Consider the following 21,706-nt stretch of genomic DNA (forward strand, 5'->3'; position numbering starts at 1 on the left):
AGCAAGAGCAAAGCTGTCATACTGGACTAATATGAACTTTATTTAGTTTGTCATTCTGTTTTGGCTTAGTTAAGTAAAACTGTCTTTTGTAGTCAGAGGAGTGGAATTAGTAGTAGAATGAAAACAGAATTCTCTTACTAACTGTGGGAAACTTCTCTCTGCTAAGCTCTTGGTATTAACCTAAATTCTTCTTTTCATCTTTCAATTGTTTATGGCTTGGCATCTTATTATATACTATTTAGACTAACTTCTATTATTTTAAACTTCTATTGTTTACTATTTTTCTCTCTCTTTTAACTTATGTGACTTAAAAATGTTTGAGAAATCAGTTGCCTTCTCATTCTATTTCTTGTCTGATATGTTCCATTTATTCCTCTTTTCCAATATGTTTTCTTTAGATACTTTACAAGTAAAGTATAGAGGAAGAATGGCTATTTAGGGAGCCATTGGTCTGATACGTTTACTTGTGAATCTACTGAGAACAGCAGTCAGTTGTTTTTTTACCCTGTGGCTATTTAACACTGTAAATGAGAACTGTTTTTTGTTTAAGATGTTAGATTATTGTAGGTATACTTTAGAAATATCTGAATAAATAGGATAAAGACTTGTTTATTTGAAAACAGCAGTAATTACAGATTTTAGACCATATACCATAATGTCACATAGTTGGATATAAAAGTCCAAGGTTGCTAGTAGTTGAGGTTTCTAACTCATCGTAAAGATAGTCTTGGTTAGAGAATGAAAATGGGGTCATTTGTATTCTCTTTTAGCTTTTGTTGTTTCTTTGAGTTGTTTACTTTGGAACATTCATTCCTGCTAAAGTGAAATCTAATTTCCCTTTCTTAATATGATCTGCGGTGGATACCAAAGTATTTTTATTATATTTTAAAATGTTTTTAAAAATTACTTAAGTGTAATTTTTCCCTCCAATACATAACTGACTTCCTTATTTTATATTTAAAAAAGTTTTTTTCAACATTTATTTATTTTTGAGAGACAGAGACAAAGCATGAGGGGGGGAGGGGCAGAGAGAGAGAGGGAGACACAGAATCTGAAGCAGGCTCCAGGCTCTGAGCTGTTAGCACAGAGCCTGATGCAGGGCTTGAACCCACAAACTGTGAGATCATGACCCAGGCCGAAGTCAGACACTTAAGTGACTGAGCTAACGAGGCGCCCCCCCCCCCCCTTATTCTATATTTAATGAGAGAAGTGTATAGAGGCTCTCAAAATACATGAATATGTAAAATTTTTAAATTGAGTTGTTTCAAAATGATTTTTATTACCCTCAGATAATTTATTCCTTTCTCTCAAATTCTTTAATTATCAACTAATTCTTTAACTTGATATATTTTGTATTTTGTCTCCAGATTAACTGCTAATAAATGGTTTAATTTAGAGCTGTTTTTCATCGTGCTGAGTTTTAGGTGAGAGGGTAACAAAATGAATGATTACTGCCATCTAAGGACTATTGTAACTTATTATGTTATAGAGAAAAATGTATAAAGAGATACGTTGAGGCATAAGAACTGATTTGTTTTAGTTGTACAGAGCCAACAGAATTTAGTCTGAACTGAGAATATTAAAATGAAACTCCCAAAGTCAATGTACATGGTAGTATTTGACTGGGACCTTGGAGAATAGGAAGGAATTGGTAAGTGGAGATGAAGAGAGGTTGCCTCAGCCTGAACAAACCACTGTATCCTGCATTGGATCTCTGAAGTAGTATTTATAAAATTTCACATTCCATGAATACTTTTGGGAATTCTGACTTTATGAATCATGAATTGTGGTAAGGCTAACAACTTATTTTGGAAGAGATATAATACTTCATTCACGTGGTGTCTTCTGTATCACTCCGCTAGAAAGAAGATTATGTTCTGCTTTAAGCACACAATTGTCTGCCAGAGAGTATTGTAGGAATGGGAGGAAAAAACTAGTGTGTTTCCCAATTGACACTATTGGTAAACTGTTTGAATGGATGCTTAGAATAAATGAGGCTTCAAAAAGTAATTTACCTGAGGAGTTATTCTTAAACTAGTATCACAATTTAATTGAAGAACAGTTTCATATACCTTCACCTGTATGAAAAAATATTTTTCCTCAACACAAATCTGTCTCCTTGAGAGCTATGACTTTTCTTTGCATGGGTCTTAGTTTATGTAGAACACAAAAGGACACAGGTGAAGATGTTAATAGGGTTGAAATGCAGGGCTCTTCTGTAATTCCTTTTCCCAGAAAATGACACTCTAGCTAGAAAAGTCCCTATCCTAAAAGCGATTGTACATGTCCTTCATTTTGTTAGTGGATTTAGCACTTACCTTCTAGAAGAGTATAGGCACAAATGAGGCCCTCTGTAAATACTTTTTGCATATATACAGTATTCAGAAGTCTAAATAAGATGAAATTCCCCTTTGATCATATATTTTGGGCAGATTATTACATATGCCTCCTATGATTAGAAAAATTGACTCTACTCAATCTGTGGTCTTCTTAGGTCAAATTCCTTGTTTATGTGGATAATTCAGTTTGCTGCATTTGCCACATTGTTATTGCATATATTCTGGGTTGTTGTTCTTCTGATTTAATTGTTTAAAATCCAAGCTTACTCAACTAAATTGAGTATATATTTAAGTATTTGTTAAATAATTTGTACTTACATTTATGTATTAAAACATTTATATATTAACGTTTAAAAATTTATAAAATGTGTCAAAATATTTTTATTATAAATAGTTATATTTTATTTGTATATTAAATCATTTAAATTTTCATTTCAGGTATATTACATTTTTTTGCCCATGTGACCTAGTTTCCCAGGGCTATTCTTTCCTACCTGTTCAACTCTTGGCTGCGGGAATGAAGGAAGTGACCAGAACTTGGAAAATAGTAGGTGGAGTCACACATGCAAATAACTATTACAAAAATGGCTGGATAGTCATGATAGCTGTTGGATGGGCCCGAGGTAATATTAACAATATGTGTTTTTAAATAATCTGTTATTGATATACTACTGCTACTGAACAATTCTGTATTTACATTAATGAGGACAACATACTTTAGTAACTGTAGTTTTGGAAGTAGGAAGTCTTTTTTTCTGTTGGCTAGTAAAGTAAATTCATAACTGGCATTTTCACTAGTACTAGTCATCAGCCATTATTTTGAGCCTATCTTACTATATAAAATTTTTACTATTGGTTTGATTAGTAGTCCAGAACCAGAGGGATTCATAGTTAATTAAGGTATAGTATAGTGCCAGTATAAATAAATTTACTTCAGAGATTATGTAAAGAAATTATATAAGAAATTTCTTTTTTGTGTTTTTTTCCATCCTGAATAACTAAAAGTAGTAAATATGCTTGGTTATGGGTTCCTCTTCACTTTACATCACTTACCTTCATTGTTGAGTTCTTTTGTATGTAGAAATTGAATAAATTTCTCTAATCTCTTGTTATATTGTACTCCACCTAAAACTGATATCAGGGAAGGAAATAATAAAGCAGAAAATTTTATTTTTCAGGCAAAGAACATCTTTGTGCTTGAGGCCCCATTTTTTAACCTTAATTATGGTGCAGTAGACAGTTGCCACGCTGATGAACAGGAAGAATTGCAATTGTCTCAGTACCATAAATGTACAAGGAAACTTTTTGTCCCTCCTCAAAATTATATTTTGAGGATCTTCTTGGAACTTTACATCAGGAGATAGAATTACAGCTTTGTTTCAAATGTTTTCTCCATAAAATTTGACTAAATATTCTTGTTTTATTTTATTTTTAGGTGCAGGTGGTAGCATTATCACGAATTTTGAGCAGTTGGTAAAAGGAGGTTGGAAACCAGAAGCTAATGAATGGCTGAAGATGTCCTAGTGAGTAGGTATAAACTAGACCGAGACCAGCTTTTTATCTTTAGATCTTACCAGATTTCTTAATGTGGAGGCAATGGAGCTGAAAAAAATTAACAGTCATAATAATGGAAGACAGTCAGGAAACTTGTTCTTTCAAGAAGTCTGCTCTCTCAGATGTAGTTTTTAAAATAAATATTGATTCTTTTCTCTGGGGATTCCTCCCCTTAGAAAATAAAACCAAACAAAAACTTTTGGATTGTTACAGGGTTGTGGGAATGGTGTGTATTTATGAAGAGAGAACTACATAGGAACCCACTTCTGTGGATGGAAATGAATCCGTTGCAGGCTCTTGTCATTTTCATTAATGACTACAATATCACTCAGATTTCAAATTACACGTTCTGGTAGTAAAATGTCAAGCTTATGGGAACAAGTCAATCCATTATCAATCCAAATCAATCCCCTGTTGCTTTAAAAATGAGAGTTGAGCTTAATTACACATAAGGAAAGATTAGAGGAAATAAACTATAATTGTTATAAATGGAGCAAACAAGGCCTTGATTGATAAGTTATAAGTAAGGCATTAGTGATATTCAAGGGAAATTTTTCTCCTTTTGAGTGTATGTCTCAAAATGTCTTCCATAAAACATTTCTTGGTGTTTTATAACCAAAATCAAATTGTTTCTCCTTTGTTCAGAACTTTGGAATGTCTCCCCAGATGGCCTGTAAAACCCTCCAAGATCTGCCTTTCCCTCATACCATATTTGCTTTGACTTCATTTCTTACTATTCTCTCCTTCTCCTTTGCTTATATCCTTGAACAGGCCAGGTAACCTGCACGTATTCTTCAACAAATCTATGAGTAGACAATAAATATTAGATAAATGAATGAATGATCAGTTGGTCAAGTGAGATTAATCATTAGTTCATTATGCTATTTTGTGTATGTGTGTGTATATATCTATTATCTATTACCAAATACTTTTGCATAGTAGAGAAAGCCTATATGATGTTAGAGAATACATATATTGTCATAAACAGAACATTGGTAGAATTACGAACGTTAAAGGTGCTGGTGAGGGCTCAAGGAAATGAGCATGATATTGGAAAGTGGAGGAGATGTGATACAGTTATATAGTGGCAGAAAAATTACTTGAATTGTGTGCTACAGTTGTGTGGAAAGTAATTTGTAAGCAGTGAACTTGTCTTTTTGGCTGAGGAGATTTTGAAGCTGTGTTAAAGGTCTGACTGGTTTTTTCTTGATGCTTATAGTAAAGTGAGAGATGAAAGAGTTGAACTGCTGAACAGAGAAACCAAGACTGTAATAATTTGGAAAATTCTCAGCCTATCCAGATTGCAAAAGATGATAAAATTAAGAGATTGACTTTTAGGACAGTCTGTGGTGGAGAGAAGGTAAAGGGTCTGTCTGGAAAACTTTTGCTAGTGTTAAAGAAATTAGGTGTGTGACTCATGGATCCATTCAGCCAACACAACACAAGCCAGGAATAGACATGAGATTATCCAGGAAAGGTATGTGGAGGACCATCTTAACTAATGGCATGGATCCCTGTGTCATATACTGGAGACCCACAAGGTTTTTGAAAACATTGTATCAGTAGAAACACTGCCAGCTTGCACTGAGAAGGACAGAGATAAGATGAAATAAAAGAAGGCTGTCAGCTCCGAAAATTCTATAGGCAGGAAACAGGCTTGATAAAACTGTTCAGCTGCAAACATGTGTTACCCTTCAAGGAAAAGAAGGAATGGATTTCAGCTGGGAGCCATGGGCCTATTTTAGTATATGTGCTGCAGAAGCAAGCACTGAGAGCCGTGAGCCTAGAGCCCTGAGGTCAGACCCGTAGGCTGGAGTCCAGGTGCAAAATCCAGAGCCATAAGTGCAGAAGTTCGAGTTGCAGACTCAGATGGTGGAGCCTGATGTCACAGAGGATTATTCCCAGGCTTTGAAACCTTGAAACCTAATTGAATTGGCTCTGCTGGGTTTTGAAATTGCATAGGACCAGTGACTTCTTTCTTCCTTTCATTTTCTCCCTTTTGGAGTTGGAATGTCTCTAATTATTACCCTATACCTATCCCACTATTGTATTTTGGATGCAGATAAGCTCATTTTCTAGTTTCATAGGCAACTAATACAAGAATACTTTTTAAATGCATCCTGATCTTCCAAACCAGTCTCATTGACATTTTCCTAAATCTCAGCCCTTCTCCAATCCCCTGCCCCATTTTATTGTCTACAAAATCATTGCTTTTCAAATTCAGTGCTTCTGAATTTATGCTCTAAGGGAATGCAATCCAAAATGGAATGTGCGTGTGCTCAGAGGATACCCATAATGAGGCACTGTGGTACAGAATCTAAACTATTAGAAACAAAGATTAGTAAAATGACATTAAGATAAAAAGTAATTCCTTTTACCTCATCTTTTAAAAATGTCCATTTGATAAATACATAAATAGTTTGGTGTACATTTTTAATACATTATATGTATATTTAATTTATAACTTAATTGATAAACATGTATTAGGGAGTGTCATAAAACCCCCTTTTTTTAACCAGTAGGGATGTGCAGTTAATAAGTTTTAGAGACCAGGTGGCCTGGTGGTTTCAGTCAGTTAAGTGTCCAACTTTGGCTCAGGTCATGATCTTGTGGTCCATGAGTTCGAGCCCCATGTTGGGCTCTGTGCTGACAGCTGGGAGCCTGGAGCCTGCTTCAGATTCTGTGTCTTCCTCTCTCTCTGCCCCTCCCTCACTTGCTCACTCGCTCTCTCTCAAAAATAAATAAATATTAAAACAAAATTTTTAAAAAAGTTTGAGAGACCATTGTTCCAGAACATTAATGCTGCACAGTCAATCGTTAAGCAAGGTCTAAAGCCCTGTTGCCCAAACCTAACCCTATTTTGAACTTAGTCCTTAGCTTGTAATAAATAAATAGGTAATTTTTCATAAAATGGCTTATAGTGACTTTTAAATTTGCCATATTTTGCAGTATGGCATTCTAAGAGTTTATCATTTATATTTCTCTAGTTGTAAACATAAGCTAAATAATGATCTGTTACTGAGATATACTTTAAATGTGTGGCAAATATATAATATGAAAGTAATGCTTTGTGCTGGAGTTACCCAAGTAATTGTGCTGGATGTGGCTCATACTGTTGTATGAGAGCTGGTTGTGTGTGTCTATCTCTTCTCCATTCTGCACAGCAGCCTGAAATTGACTGCGATGGGAGTATCTACACCATGGAAATGGGAAAATACTATGTAAATCAGGGCTTGCTTTTTTCCTTCTCCCACCTGACTGAAGGAGCTTGTTTAGCACTGTAAGGACTAATCTGCTTTTTTCTAAGTCATACTGTGGAACATGGGACTTTCATATCTTTGTAAAAAAGTAGTATATGGTCAAATGTGTTTCAGAAGTACTGTAAATAGAAATGAACTCTTTTTATCAGAGTCACAATATGTGTGAACATTCTAAGATCTCTGATACTTTATCAGAGTGAAATTATACTTTATATAATGTAGCACTTGTAAAACTTGAGAAGTATATTCATAGAACTCTTTTTCATCTATTACTAACTCATGGGTATATTAAATGAATATTTTTCAGAGTACTCTTTGAGAAATCTAGAGATGGATCATGTATGTTTATTACTTACTGACTTAAAATGCATTTTATTTTCAGCCCTGCCAAGGTAACCCTACTGGGGTCAGTTATCTTCACATTCCAGCACGCCAAACACCTGGCAGTATCAAGGCATAATCTTATGTTCCTTTATACCATGTTTCTTGTGGCCACAAAGGTAAGAATTCAAAGTAGCTATAAATCCATATTACAAATGCTTTATAACCAGAATTCTGCATATTAGGCAAGTAACAGGAACATTTACTTTTTACTGTTGTTACAGTCTAAAAAGGTAAATTTTGGGTTGTTTATTCAGCGCATCCATGACTTTTTGAAACATAGCTCCTGGATGATTCCACATTTGATTTATGCTGAGGCTATCATGAAAGATTTGCAGATAGTCTAATAAATGTTGGAGGCCAGAATAGTGGAAATAGCTATAGCTGATCAGAGTGCAGACAGCAATGTCTCATTTGTAAAATGGGATACTTAGATGTTCTCTGAGGTTCCTTAAAGCTTTAACATTTCAAAATTTTATAGTGGGGCATATTTGTGTGTAGTCTCTTGTATTATTATTGCCTTGTTGGAAGCTTTATTCTGTCTTGAAGATAGGAGGTAGTGTGGTGTAAGATCACAGGTTTTGGAGACAGGCAATCTTAAGTTCAAATCCTAGCTTTGCTATCTAATTCCTGAATAGGCAAGTCACTTAATGTCTCTGAATCCTCATTTCCTCATCTTCATTATACGATTGTTGAGAGGATTGGAGATGGTGCATGTCTTTCTATTACTGGGACGTATCTTATGAATTTTATTAGCTGTATCATGAGTCTAATTCTGATTATCGTTACTCTTACCATTATTAAATATTGTTCCCTATTCAAAAGTAGACGGTTGGTTTAAAAATATGAGTATTATTTAAATGTAGAGGAATTTTATAGCTAACTCTTAGCCTAGGTATTTTTGGGTAAAAACTTACCTATTGGATTCTTAAAAGGAAGACAGTATATATTAAATAAATTTATATCTTAGAAAGAACCAAGTCACTATAGGGATAGTTTATTTTTGTTTCAGTAGTCCTACTATGGAGGTGATCTGTGGCTGTAATTCAAGTACTTCAAATATCTGAGGCAAAATCTCTTCATATGTGTCCTCTTCCAGTCCTCAACATTTTGAGCTGTATGTATTTTTTTGTAACAGCTTATTGAGATATATGTTACATACTGTAAAATTCATCCATTTAAGGGTACATTTCAGTGTTTTTTTTTATATATTCACAGAATTGTGCAGCTGTCACCACAATCAGTATTAAAACATTTTCATCACTCCAAAAAACAAACATCATGCACATTACCAGTTACTTCACATTTTCCCTCAGTCCCCCCAAATGTAGGCAACCACTGATCTACTCTCTGTCTCTATAAATTTGCCTATTTGACATTTCATGTGATTGCTGTCATACAATGTGTACTTGTGACTTGTTTCTTTCACTTACCATGTTTTTGAGGTTCATCCATGTTGTAGTATGCATTAGTATGTTATTCCTTTTTATTGCCAAATAATAGTCCATTGTATGGATATACCACATTCTGTTTATCCATTGGTTGATGAATATTTGGGTTTTATTTTTTTGGCTAATAGGAATAATGAGCTGTGAGCATTCATGTAGTTTTTTGTGTGGATATGTGTTTCATTTCTTTTGGGTGTAATATAGAAATGGACTAGATAATATAGTAATGCTGTGTTTAACCTCTGAGGAGCTAACAGACAGTTTTCCATGGTGGCTTCATCATTTTACATTCCCACCAGCAAAGTATGAAAATTCTAATTTCACATACCATCATCAATGCTTGTCTTTTTTATTCGAGCCATTCTAGTGGTTGTGATGACTGATGACTAATGGTATTGAACATTTTTTCATGTGTTTGTTTGTATATCTTTGGAAAAATGTCTATTCAGATCATTTGCCCATTTTTTAATGTGTCATTTGTCTTTTTAATGTTGAGTTGTAAGAATTCCTCATATATTTTGGACCCTAGACCCTTACTAGGTTTCTGATTTATAGATATTTTCTCCCATTCTGTGGGTTGTCCTTTCACTTTCTTGTTTTTGGAAGTACAAATTTCTAAAATTTGATGAAGTCAAATTTACTTATTTTCTCTTTTGTTGTATATGTCTTGATGTCATATCTAAGACACTGTTGCCAAATCCAAGGTCAAAAAGATTATCTCTATGTTTTCTTCTACAAGTTATATAGTTTTAGCTCTAATTTAGCTCTGTGATGTATTTTGAAATGATTTTTGGGTATGGTATGAGAAAGGATTCAATTAAACTTCATTCTTTTACATTCTGTGGCTACGTAGCTTTACATTCTTGAAGATTCTGTGGGTATCTATTCATCCTAGTATTATGTATTGAAAAGACTGTTCTTTCCCTCATTGAATTGTCTTGGTACCCTTGCTGAAAATCAATTGTAAATGTGAGGGTATTTTTCTGGATTCTCACTTTTGTTCCCTTCATCTATTTACTTATCCTTCTGCTAGTACCACATTATCTTAATTATTTTAGCATTGTAGTTAGTTTTGATATTGAGAAGTGTGAATCCTCTGAGTTTGTTCTTTCTAAGGATTGTTTTGACCATACTAGGTCATTTGCATTTCCATATAAATTTTAGGTTTAACTTCATAATTTCTGCAAAGAAGACCAGATCATATTTTCATAGAGATTGCCTTGAATCTGCAAATAAGTTTGGGAGTATTGTTGTCTTAACACTTTTAAGGCTTTCAAACAATCAACACAGATGTCTTTACATTTATTAGGTCTTTTAAAGTATTTTTTTCATGATGCTTTCAGTGTATGAGTCATACATATCCTTTTGTTAAATTTATTCATAAGTGTTTTATTCTGTTTGATGCTATAGTAAGTGGAATTGTACATTGTAAACATGTAGAAATAAAATTGATTTTTGATCTTTCATTCTATAACCTTGCTAATAAACTTGTTTGTTAGCTCCAGTAGGCTTTATGGGGGTTTTTTTTGGTGTGGATTCCTTAGGGTTTTGTATATTCAAGATCATGTCATCTGCAAATAGAGGATAGTTTTACTTCTTTTTTTTTTTTTTTTTCAGTCTGCATGTCTTCTATCTAATTTTCTTGTGCAGTTGCCCTGGATAGAACCTCTAGTACAATGTTTAATTGAAATAGGATGAACATCCTTTTCTTTTTCCTGATTTTAAGAAGAAGCCAGTTAGTCTTTCACTATCTTAAGTCTTTCTCTATTAAGTATGATATTAACTATGGATCTTTTATTGGTGCCTGCTATTAGATTGACGAAGTTAGTTCCCTTCTATTCCTAGTTTGTTGAGTGTTTTTATCATGAAGGAGTATGGGGAGTTGTATAATTTCTGAAATTTTCTAACTTTAGAGAAAATGAACTTGTATTGTGGATTTATTAGAATAAGTACTACTGGTGTCTGTTGAATTTTTTAAATTACAAACATCAGTTTTTGTTGAAGTCCTAATTTGTGGAGTAAAAAGGAGTTTTTCTTACAATTATTGCTGGATATATAGTTCTGTATTATAATATTTAAACACTGTATTGCAGTATGGTAATAACGTACAGTATTAAACTTGTCTCATAATATTTCCCAGCATTTTCCTATTATCCACCAACTTACTATTTTTAAAAATTTGTTTATGTTTATTTATTTTTGAGAGAAAGGCAGAGCAGGAGCAGGAGAGGGGCAGAGGAAGAGGGAGACACAGAATCCGAAGGAGGCTCCGGGCTCTAAGCTATCAGCATAGAGCCTGATGCAGGGTTTGAACTCATGGACCGTGACATCATGACGTGAGCCAAAGCCAGATGCTTAATCCACTGAGCCACCTGGGTGCCCTTGTTATCCACCTACTTGTAAATAGAATGTGCATTTTTAACGCATACTTTTGCCTAAGTTCCGTTTAGATTTATACTGATTTTTTAAAAATGTTTATTTATTTTTGAGAGGGAGAAAGAGAGTGCACTACTGAGCTGGGGAGGGGCAGAGAGAGAGAAGGACAGAGGATCCGAGGTGGGCTCCCCACTGATAGCAGTGAGCCTAATGCGGGGCTCAAACTCATGAACTGTGAGATTAGGACCTGCTGAGCCACCTAGACATCCCTTACACTGATTTTTGAATGGCTTGTCATTTGTTTCTGAGTAGCTACTATAGTTTTTCTTTTCTTAGATATAAAAAAATGAATTGACAGAATATTCAGGGAAAATTTGTCAGTAATTATTTTTTCTTTACTTCAGTCTTTTCCTGTAGTATTTATATAGTCAGGAGATTTGCATTGGCTGTTTTGGATAATCAGTGCTTTGGCCTATACGAAGATACTAATAAATATGATTTCTCTTTTCAAAGAGAATAGCTCCCCAAAAATAAGCACACAGAAAACTATGATGTAAGTATAAAAATAGTGAGTTCTATAAGAGAAACAGAAAGTAAATGCCCCCAGCACTGCTCACCCTGTGGTATCTCTGATGGTATCGCAATCCACCAAAAGCCACTCTGTGCTAAGTCATGGTAGTCTCCCTCTTGACATGTGCGGGCTAGCCCTAAGCCAAGGACTTGTGGTACCATATAGATATCTGGAGTCTCCTCCTGGATCCCCAGAACATGCCCAGTTTCCTCCTCTTTGATACCTTACCCTGGTCAAGTCTATTTAGATTCACCAATACCAGTCTCTGCTACCTCAGTTTCAGTTCTAGCTCCCTGCTTGAGAAGTTGTCCTGAGACAGAAGTGAGGGTAAATGTGTGAGTCACTTTATCAGTTTGTCTCTTCTCATGATCAGTCTTGCACTCTCTGTTGGCCAGTGCCCGAAAGTGTTTGCCTCATGTATTTTGTCAGGTTTATGGCTTTTATGCCTGGAAGGCTAGTCTAGAATCAGTTCTTGTTTCATAGTCAAGGAGAAAGTTCGTCTCTTCTTTTTTGATCAGTCTTGTCAGAGGTTTTTGTATGTTATCCTTTCCTGAAGACCAACTTTTTGGTTTTGTTGTTCCTCACAACACATTGTTTTACAATTGCTGTGTCTCATATCACATGTTTTCATGTATATTATTGTCATCCAATTTACATTCCTCTTAACTTACACTACAGTTTCTTATTTGACAAGCATGTTTTAAAATTTCAAACGTTAAAAAAAATCTTAAAAAATTTTTTCTTTAACAGCATTTTAGACAGTGTGTGTGGTATTCTATGGTGTTTGTTGAGACTTCATTTCTCTACTAGTATTGATGAGATTTTATAATTATTTGTATGTATGAAAAGTAAATATATTCTTTATTTTGGAGGTGTAAGGAGTCTACATATATCTACACATATGCATATGATGTTTCTTAAATTTTTTTTTTAATGTTTATTTATTTTTGAGACAGAGAGAGACAGAGCATGAATGGGGGAGGGTCAGAGAGAGAGGGAGACACAGAATCTGAAGCAGGCTTCAGGCTCTGAGCTGTCAGCACAGAGCCTGACGCGGGGCTCGAACTCACGGACCGTGAGATCATGACCTGAGCTGAAGTCGGACGCTTAACCAGCTGAGCCACCCAGGTGCCCCTATGATGTTTCAAATATAGTATATAGTTACTAATTTTTCCATGTCTGGTCTATTAATTTTTTTCCTTTTTGAGAGCATTATGTTAAATTTCTTCCTCTTTCTCTTGTCTCTTTCCCCCGCTCTTTTAAAAAAATGTTTATGTATTTTTGAGAGAGAAAGCATGAGAGTGCACGTGAACAGTGGAGGGACAGAGAGAGAGAATCCAAAGCAGGCTCCAGACTGTCAGCAGAGAGCCTGATGCGGGGCTTGATCTCACAGAGTGTGAGATCATGACATGAGCAGAAATCACAAGTCAGTCAGTTGCTTAATCTACTGAGCCACCCAGGCACCCCATCTTTCCCTCCCTCTTATCTTTGTTTTCTTTCTTCCTGTTTCCAGAACGCAAGCAAGCTGAACATTCAGTGATGCTCAGTTCTTGTATGATGCCAGTTTCATTCAAGAAGGACTCTGTTCTCCTTTTCCAGCTCTCACAAGTCCTTTGTGATTGTTAAAATCCAAGCCTCAGAGGCAAGAAATATGTGCCAACTAAGACTGTTAGTATAGGGCAAAGCACATGGACTTTGGAGTAAGAATTTGAAATCTAGGCTTCACAGTTTCAAGCACATCATTTATCTTTCTTAAACTAGAGTTACACATATCTTAAGGGATATATGGCTTTTGTTTGGCACTAGCTGTACAAAGTCACATTATAAATGTGAAGCATCATGTACCAGTAGTTGATTTCAGTGTTAATGATTATAAACATTTTAAAGTTAAACAGGAATATATTATGGAATAGAATTCAAAATACACTTTTTTTAAAAGATAAAATAAAATATGACATTTTATATTTGGCATGTCTTCATTTGAGGTTCTGCTAAGTTCACTTTCTTCCATCAGAGATGATTTGAGAAAAGTTTGAGAAGCATGGATTATCTTTTGGCTCCTCAGGATAAGGAGTTATCATGAAATAGTGTTATTGTGAAATGAAGCACAGGGAGACTTGAGTTAAGAGGGATTAAAACTGAAAGGAGTTTGTTGGATTTTGAAATGGAGAGGTATTTGGTGACCTTGGTAAAAGCAGTTTCAGTGGACTGGAAGAGAATAGAAAAATGATTGTAATAGACTGAGGTGAATAAGAGAAATTGAAGACAAAGTATATAAACTATTTTAAAGGGATTTAGAGGGAGTATACGTAGAAACAGCCCAGGAGAGCAGTTTGGCAGTATCTGACAAAGTTGAAGAATCATATATCTTGTGACTTGTTAATTCCATTTCTAGGTATAACCTCTATCAGTCTCCCAATATGTGGTACAGAGACCAACTTCATCAGTATCTCTTTTAAAAAATGTTTTAGTGAAGTAGCATTTTTTTTTTTTTTAAGATCCCTCCAATACCCAGGCCACCAACTTACTCTTTCATGTAAATACTCTGATTTCTCATCTTTATTATATGTGGTCTTTTATTCAGGGCCTCAGATCTGAAAAAATTGGGCTAAAGGATCTTATACAGAAAGTTAATCTGACAGTACATTTTCCAGAAATACAAAGAATAACTTCAAAGGGCTGTGAAGTTTGCAAAACACTTAAGAACAAGCTCTTTAAAAATTTTTAAAAAGTTTTTCATATAATAAAATATGCTCATTCTAACATTATGTTTTGATGAGTTTTGACAAACTTATGTACCTGAATAATTATCACAATCAAGATATGGAACATTTCCATTACTTCAAAAAGGTCCTTGTGCACTACTCCAGTAAATCCCAACTACTGATTATAGCTACGGTACCACTTACCTACTTTCAATCACTATAGATTAATCTTTTTTCAAGTTTCATATAAATGGAATGATATAGTATGTATATTTTGTGCCTAGCTTCTTTTGTTCAGCATAATGTTTTTGAGATTTACCTATGCTGTTGCATATTCCTTTTTATTGCTAAGTAGCATTATACACCCCAGTTGGTTTATCCAGTTATCTGTTGATGGATTTTGGATTGTTTCTAGTTTTTGATTATTTGAGTAAGGTTTTTATGAATAAAGTTGCTATGAAACATGTACTTCATGTGAACATGTATTTTCATTTTTCTTGGATAAATAACTGGGAGTGGAATTGCTGGGTTATATGGAAAGCATATGTTTAACTTTAAAAAAAAAAACTGGCACACTGTTTTCCAAAATGTTTGTACCCATCATCATTACTACCCAGCAGTGTATGAGAGTTCCACTTGTCCTACATCCTTGCTAATATATGTTATTGTCAGTCTTTAGCCATTTTATATGCATATGGTGGTATCTCATTGTAGGTTTTTTTTTTGTTTTTTTTTTTTTTTTTTTGTATTTCTCTGATAGCTAGAGATTTGAGCATCTTTTCATGTGCTTACTGGTCATTTCTTTTTTTTTTTTTTTTTTTTTTTTTCCCGTGACTTTATTTTATTTTATTTTATTTTATTTTTTAATTTACATCTAAATTAGTTAGCATATAGTGCAACAATGATTTCAGGAGTAGATTCCTTAGTGCCCCTTACCCATTTAGCCCATCTCCCCTCATGACCCCTCCCATAACCCTCAGTTTGTTCTCCATATTTATGAGTCTCTTCTGTTTTGTCCCCCTCCTTGTTTTTATATTATTTTTGTTTCCCTTCCCTTATATTCATCTGTTTTGTCTCTTAAAGTCCTCATTTGAGTAGAGTCATATGATTTTTATCTTTCTCTAATTTCACTTATCATAATACCCTCCAGTTCCATTCACGTAGTTGCAAATGGCAAGATCTCATTCTTTTTGATTGCTGAGTAATACTCCATTGTATATATATACCACATCTTTATCCGTTCATCCATTGATGGACATTTGGGCTTTTTCCATATTCTGGCTATTGTTGATGCTTACTGGTCATTTCTGTTATCAGTGTTCAAATCTTTGCCCATTTGTGAAAATTGTTTTTCTTATTATTGACTTGTAACAGTTCTCAGTATGTTCAGATACCAATTCTTTGTGAGATATCTGAATTGCAAATATTTTTCTCCTAGTTTGTGGCTTTCTTTTTTTTCCTTAATATTGTCTTTAGAAGAGTTGAAGTTTTTGGTTTTGATGAAATTCAGTTATCACGTTGTCCTTTTATGGTGTTGCTTTTAGCATCCTATATAAGCAGTTCTTCCATACACCAGGGTTGTGAAGATTTTTTTACCTGTATTTTCTTCTTATAGTTTTTGCCTTTATATTTAGGTATCTGATCCATTTCAAATTAAGTTTATGATTGACACGAGGTAAGGGTCAGTTTTATTTTTTCCACATGAAGATGAATTTGTTCTAATACTATTTGCTGATAAGACTGTCCTTTCCCTTGTTGAATTATATTGGCATCTTTATTGACTATCAGTTGCTATTATATTTGTGGGTATATTTCTGGACTATATTCTGTTCCATTGATTGATTGTTCTGGCTCTGTGAAGAATGCTCATGATGTTTTCATAGGGATTGGATTAAATGTGTTGATTGCTTTGGGTAATATAGACTTCTTTTTTTAATGTTTATTTATTTTTGAGAGAGTGAGAGAGAGAGACAGAGTGTGAGCTGGGGACGAGGCAGAGAGAGGGAGACACAGAATCCAAAGCAGGTTCCAGGCTCTGAGCTGTCAGCACAGAGCCCAATGTGGAGCTTGAACTCACAGCTGCGAGATCATGATCTGAGTCGAAGTCGGACGCTTAACTGACTGAGCCACCCAGGCGCCCCTGGGTAATATAGACATTTTTAATAATGTTTGTTCTTCTAATCCATGAGCATGGAATGTTTTTCCATTTCTTTGTGTCCTCTTCAGTATCTTTCTCAAGTTTTCTTGGTTTTCAGAGTATAGATCTTTTACCAATTTAGCTAAATTTATTCCTAGATATCTTCTTGTTTTTGGTACAATTGCAAATGGGATTGATTCCTTGATTTATTTTTCTGCTGCTTCATTATTCGTATATAGAAATGCAACAGATTTCTGCATGTTGATTTTATATTCTGCAGCTTTGCTGAATTCATATATTGGTTCTAGCATTTACATTTTTTTTTAATGTTCTAATTTATTTTGAGAGAGAGAGCAAGCGAGAATGTGATCAGGAGAGGGGCAGAGAGAGAGATAATCCCAAGCAGACTGTGTGTCAGCGCAGAGTCCAGTGTGGGGCTCAAACCCACAATCTGTGAGATCATGGCCTGAGCTGAAATCAACAGTCATATGCCCAACTAACTACCCAGTTCCCCAGTTCTAATAATTTTTTGGTGGAGTCTTTTGGGTTTTCTACATAGAGTATCATGTCACCTGCAAATAATGAAAGTTTGGCTTCTTCCTTGCTGATATGTATGCTCTTTCTTTCTTTCTCTTGTCTGATTACTGGGGCTAAGACTTCCAGTACTATGTTTAATAGAAATGGTGGGAGTAGACATCTTTGTCTTGTTCCTGAACATAGGGGAAAGGCTCTCTATTTTTCCCCATTGAGGGTGATATTAGCTATGGGTCTTTTGTATATGGCTTTTATGATGTTGAGGTTTGTTCTTTCTGTACCTACTTTGTTGAGAGTTTTTATCAAGAATGGATGCTGTATTTTATCAAATGCTCTTTTGCATCTATTGATGAGATCATTTGGTTCTTATCCTTTGTTTTATATTAATGTGGTGTATCATGTTGATTGATTTGCGAATATTGAACCAGCCCTGCAGCCCAGGAATAAATCCCACTTAGTTAGTGTGAATAATTCTTTTCAGGTACTGTTGAATTCGATTTGCTAGTGTCTTGTGGAGATGTTTGTATCCAGGTTCATCCAGGATATATATTGGCCTGTAATTCTCCTTTTTAGTGGGGTTTTTGTCTGATTTTGGAATCAAGGTAATGCTGACTTTGTAGAATGAGTTTGGAAGTTTTCCTTCCATTTCTATTTTTTGGAACAGTTTGAGAAAAATAAGGATTAACTCTTCTTAAATGTCTGGTAGAATTCCCCTGCGAAGTCATCTGGCCCAGGACTAGTGTTTGTTGGGAAATTTTTAGTTATTGATTCAATTTCTTTTCTGCTTATGGGTCTGTTCAAATTTTTTATTTCTTCCTGTTTAAATTTTGGTAGTTTGTGAGTTCCTAGGAATTTGTCCACTTCTTCCAGATTGCCCAATTGGCTGGCACATAAATTTTCATAGTATTCTCTTATAATTGTTTATATTTCTGTGGTGTTGGTTGTGATCTATCCTCTTTCATTCATGATTTTATCTATTTGGGTCCTTTCTCTTTTCTAAGTCTTGCTAGGGGTTTATCAATTGTGTTTATTCTTTCAAAGAACCAGCTCTTAGTTTCGTTCATCTGTTCTACTGTTTTTTGTTTGTTTTTACATCATTTATTTCTGCTGTAATCTTTACTGTTTCCTTTTTTTTACTTTTTTCCTTTACTGTTTTCCTTTCCTTTCCTTTTCTTCTGATAGTTTTAGGCTTTATTTGTTGTTCCTTTTCTGTTGTTCCTTTAGGTATAAGATTAGGTTGTGTATTTGGGACCTTTCTTGCTTCTTGAGAGAGGCCTGAATTGCAATATACTTTCCTCTTAGGACTGCCTTTGCTGTATCCCAAAGGGTTTGGACTGTCATGTGTTCATTTTCATTGGCTTCCATGTATTTTTTTGTTTCTACTTTAATTTCCTGGTTAATCCATTCATTCTTTAGTAGGATGTTCTTTAACCTCGATGTATTTGTAGGCTTTCCAAATTTTTTCTTGTGGTTGATTTCAAGTTCCATAGCGATCTTTATGGTATGGTGTGATCATGATCTTTATGTACTTGTTGAAGGCTGATTTATGACCCATTATGTGATCTACTCTGGAGAATGTTCCATGTGCACTCGAGAAGAATGTGTATTCTACTGCTTTAGGATGAAATTTTCTGATTATATCTGTTAAGTCCATCTGGTCCAGTGTGTCATTCAAAGCCATTGTTTCCTTGTTGCTTAGATGATCTGTCCATTGTTGTAAGTGGGGATCTGTCCATTGTTGTAAGTGTAAGGGGTTAAAGTCCCTTACTATTATGGTATTATTATCAATGAGTTTCTTTGTTTGTGATGAGTTGATTTATATATTTTGGTGCCTCCAAGTTGGGGCCATAAATATTCACAGTTGATAGATCTTCTTGATGGATAGACCCCTTAATTATGATCGAATGCCCTTCTTCATCTCTTGTTACAGTCTTTGTTTTAAAGTGTAGTGTATCTGATATAAGTATGGCTACTCCAGCTTTCTTTTGACATCCATTAGTGTAATAGATTGTTCTCCATCCCCTGACTTTCAATCTGCAGGTTTCTTTAGGTGTAAAATGAGTCTCTTGTAGGCAGCATATAATTGGAACTTGTTCTTGTTGTTTTTTTATCCATTCTGATACCCTACATCTTTTAGTCCATTTACATTCAGAATAATTATTAAGAGATACGAATTTAGTGCCATTGTGTTGCCTGTAGAATTGATGTTTCTGGTGATATTCTCTGGTCCTTTCTAGTCTTTGTCGCTTTTGGTCTTTTTGTTTTGTTTTGTTTTGTTTTTTCCACTCAAAGAGTCCCCCTTAAAATTTCTTGCTGGACTGGTTTAGTGGTCACGAACTCCTTTAGTTTTTGTTTATCTGGAAACTCTTTATGTCTCCTCCTATCCTGAATGACAGCCTTGCTGGATAAAGAATTCTTGGCTGCATGTTTTTCATATTCAGCCTGTTGAAAATATCCTGCTACTCCTTTCTGGCCTGCCAAGTTTCTGTGGACAGATCTGCTGTGAACCTGATCTGCCTTCCCTCGTAGGTTAAGGACTTTTTTTCTCCCTTGCTGCTTTCAGGATTCTTTCTTTGTCTGAGTATTTAGTGAATTTGACTATGATATGCTTTGGTGATGGTCAGCTTTTTTTGAATTTAATGGGAATTCTCTGTGCTGCTTAGATTTTGATACCTGTGTCCTTCCCCAGGTTAGGGCAGTTTTCAGCTATAATTTGCTCACAACCTTCTGCCCCTTTTTCTTTCTCTTCATCTTCTGGGATGCCTATGATATGAATGTTATTCCTCTTTAATAAGTTGCTGAGTTCTTTAAGTCTTGTATTGTGATCTTTGGCCTTTGTATCTTCTTTTCAGCTTCATTATTTTCCATAACTTTATCTTCTGTGTCACTGATTTGCTGCTCTGCTTTGTCCATTCTCGCTGTCATTGGATCCGTTTGAGATCACATCTTGGTTATAGCATTTTTAATTTTTGCCTGACTAGATTTTGGTTCCTTTATCCCTGCAGAAAGGGATTCTCTGTTGTCTCCTATACTTTTTTCAAACCCAGCTAGCATTCTTGTATTCATGGTTTTAAATTCTAGTTTAGACATCTTATATCTGTGTTGATTAAATCACTGGCTGTGATCTCTTGCCTGTTTTTTCTTTTGGGTGAGTTTCTCCATCTTGTAATTTGTCCAGAAAACAAAAGAAATAACACACAAAGAAACAAACAAAAAAGCTAGATCCTGAGTGTGTTTTAGTCTGCTTGTTAAAAGGATGTAGTTCCAAAAATAAAATAATATAAAAATAGGTATATATAAAAATAGTAAAAAGTAAAACAAACAAAAAAAAGGAATTAAAAAAATTAGAAAACAAATAAAAAAAAAGAAAGTAAAACAGAAGTTGGATCTAATTTCCCCTAGAGTTGACACTTTGCAATACTATGGTAGTAGACTTGGTGCAAAAGAGTTATTTGTGCTGGTCTTCTGGGGGGAGGAGCCTGCTGCACTGATTCTCAGGCTCACTCCTTTTAGTGGAAAAGAGCCTCAAGGGTTCAGGGGTGCAGGTCTTGATGTAAGTGTCTCTGGCCTCCTCTGGGTGGCACTGTTTTGCTCCCTGAAGGCTTTCAGCTATGAAGGACGGAATGAATGTGGCCAGCTTCACCTCCCACTCTTGAATCTGGAACTAAATGTTGACACGCTTCAGGGAAGCCTCACAGAAGAGCAATTAATCACCCCTCTTGTGTCCAAGATTTTTTTAAATTTCAGGTAAATGACTGAGTTTCAAAATTCCAAATTTTAGGGATTCCCTGGGCCGGACCTGTGCTGCTCCTCTGGGGAAGGGTCTCGCCAGGCTTTTGTCTGCCTGGTGAAAAAAGCAGTGGCATGACTGTGCTGCTTTTCAGAGTTCGTGTCAAAACAGCAGAAAGCAGGCACCCCAGCTTGCAGCCCTCAGCCTGACTAAGCCCCTTCTCTTATGCCTGGAAACAGCACAACTTTTTGGTGCGACCACTCTTTCTTGTGACACAAGCGATCCTCAGACCATGCTGTCACTCCTGGGATTCTACCTGCTTCACCACTTGAGCACCCTTAAGCCAGGCACTGCTCCCACCATATGTTCTCTGCTGCTTATAATACTTCGTGATAGCCTCCTTAGGCTATTTCCCTCCCCGGCTGGACCCAGAGCAGTATCTCACCCTGTAAACTCTCTGTACTTCCTACCTTCCAAACAGTGTTCCCCTTTCTACATGTAGTCTTGCAGTTTTTTTCATTCAGACCTCCAGTTGATTTCTTTGGTGTTTAGAATGATTAAATATCTAGCGGAGTTCAAGGGATGAGACAGGCTTAGGGTCTCCCTACTTTTCTGCCATCTTAACTCCACCCCCTCCTCTCTTTCTAAGTCAGCCCTACTAGATGTTTATA

At 35.3% G+C, this 21,706-nt stretch overlaps 1 protein-coding gene across 1 annotated transcript in view; it reads left to right on the forward strand.

The window, feature by feature from the left end:
- TMEM38B (transmembrane protein 38B) overlaps positions 1-21,706 on the forward strand; it is a 55,327-nt gene that overhangs the window by 24,241 nt on the left and 9,380 nt on the right. The window contains exons 3-5 of the mRNA XM_078436616.2: positions 2,778-2,962; positions 3,775-3,862; positions 7,536-7,653. Of these exons, the coding sequence (XP_078292742.1) occupies positions 2,778-2,962; positions 3,775-3,862; positions 7,536-7,653 (391 nt within the window). The remainder of the gene's footprint in view (positions 1-2,777; positions 2,963-3,774; positions 3,863-7,535; positions 7,654-21,706) is intronic.

Source organism: Panthera onca, chromosome D4 (genome assembly GCF_046562875.1).
Source record: "Panthera onca isolate mPanOnc1 chromosome D4, mPanOnc1 haplotype 2, whole genome shotgun sequence".
Taxonomy (NCBI): domain Eukaryota; kingdom Metazoa; phylum Chordata; class Mammalia; order Carnivora; family Felidae; genus Panthera; species Panthera onca.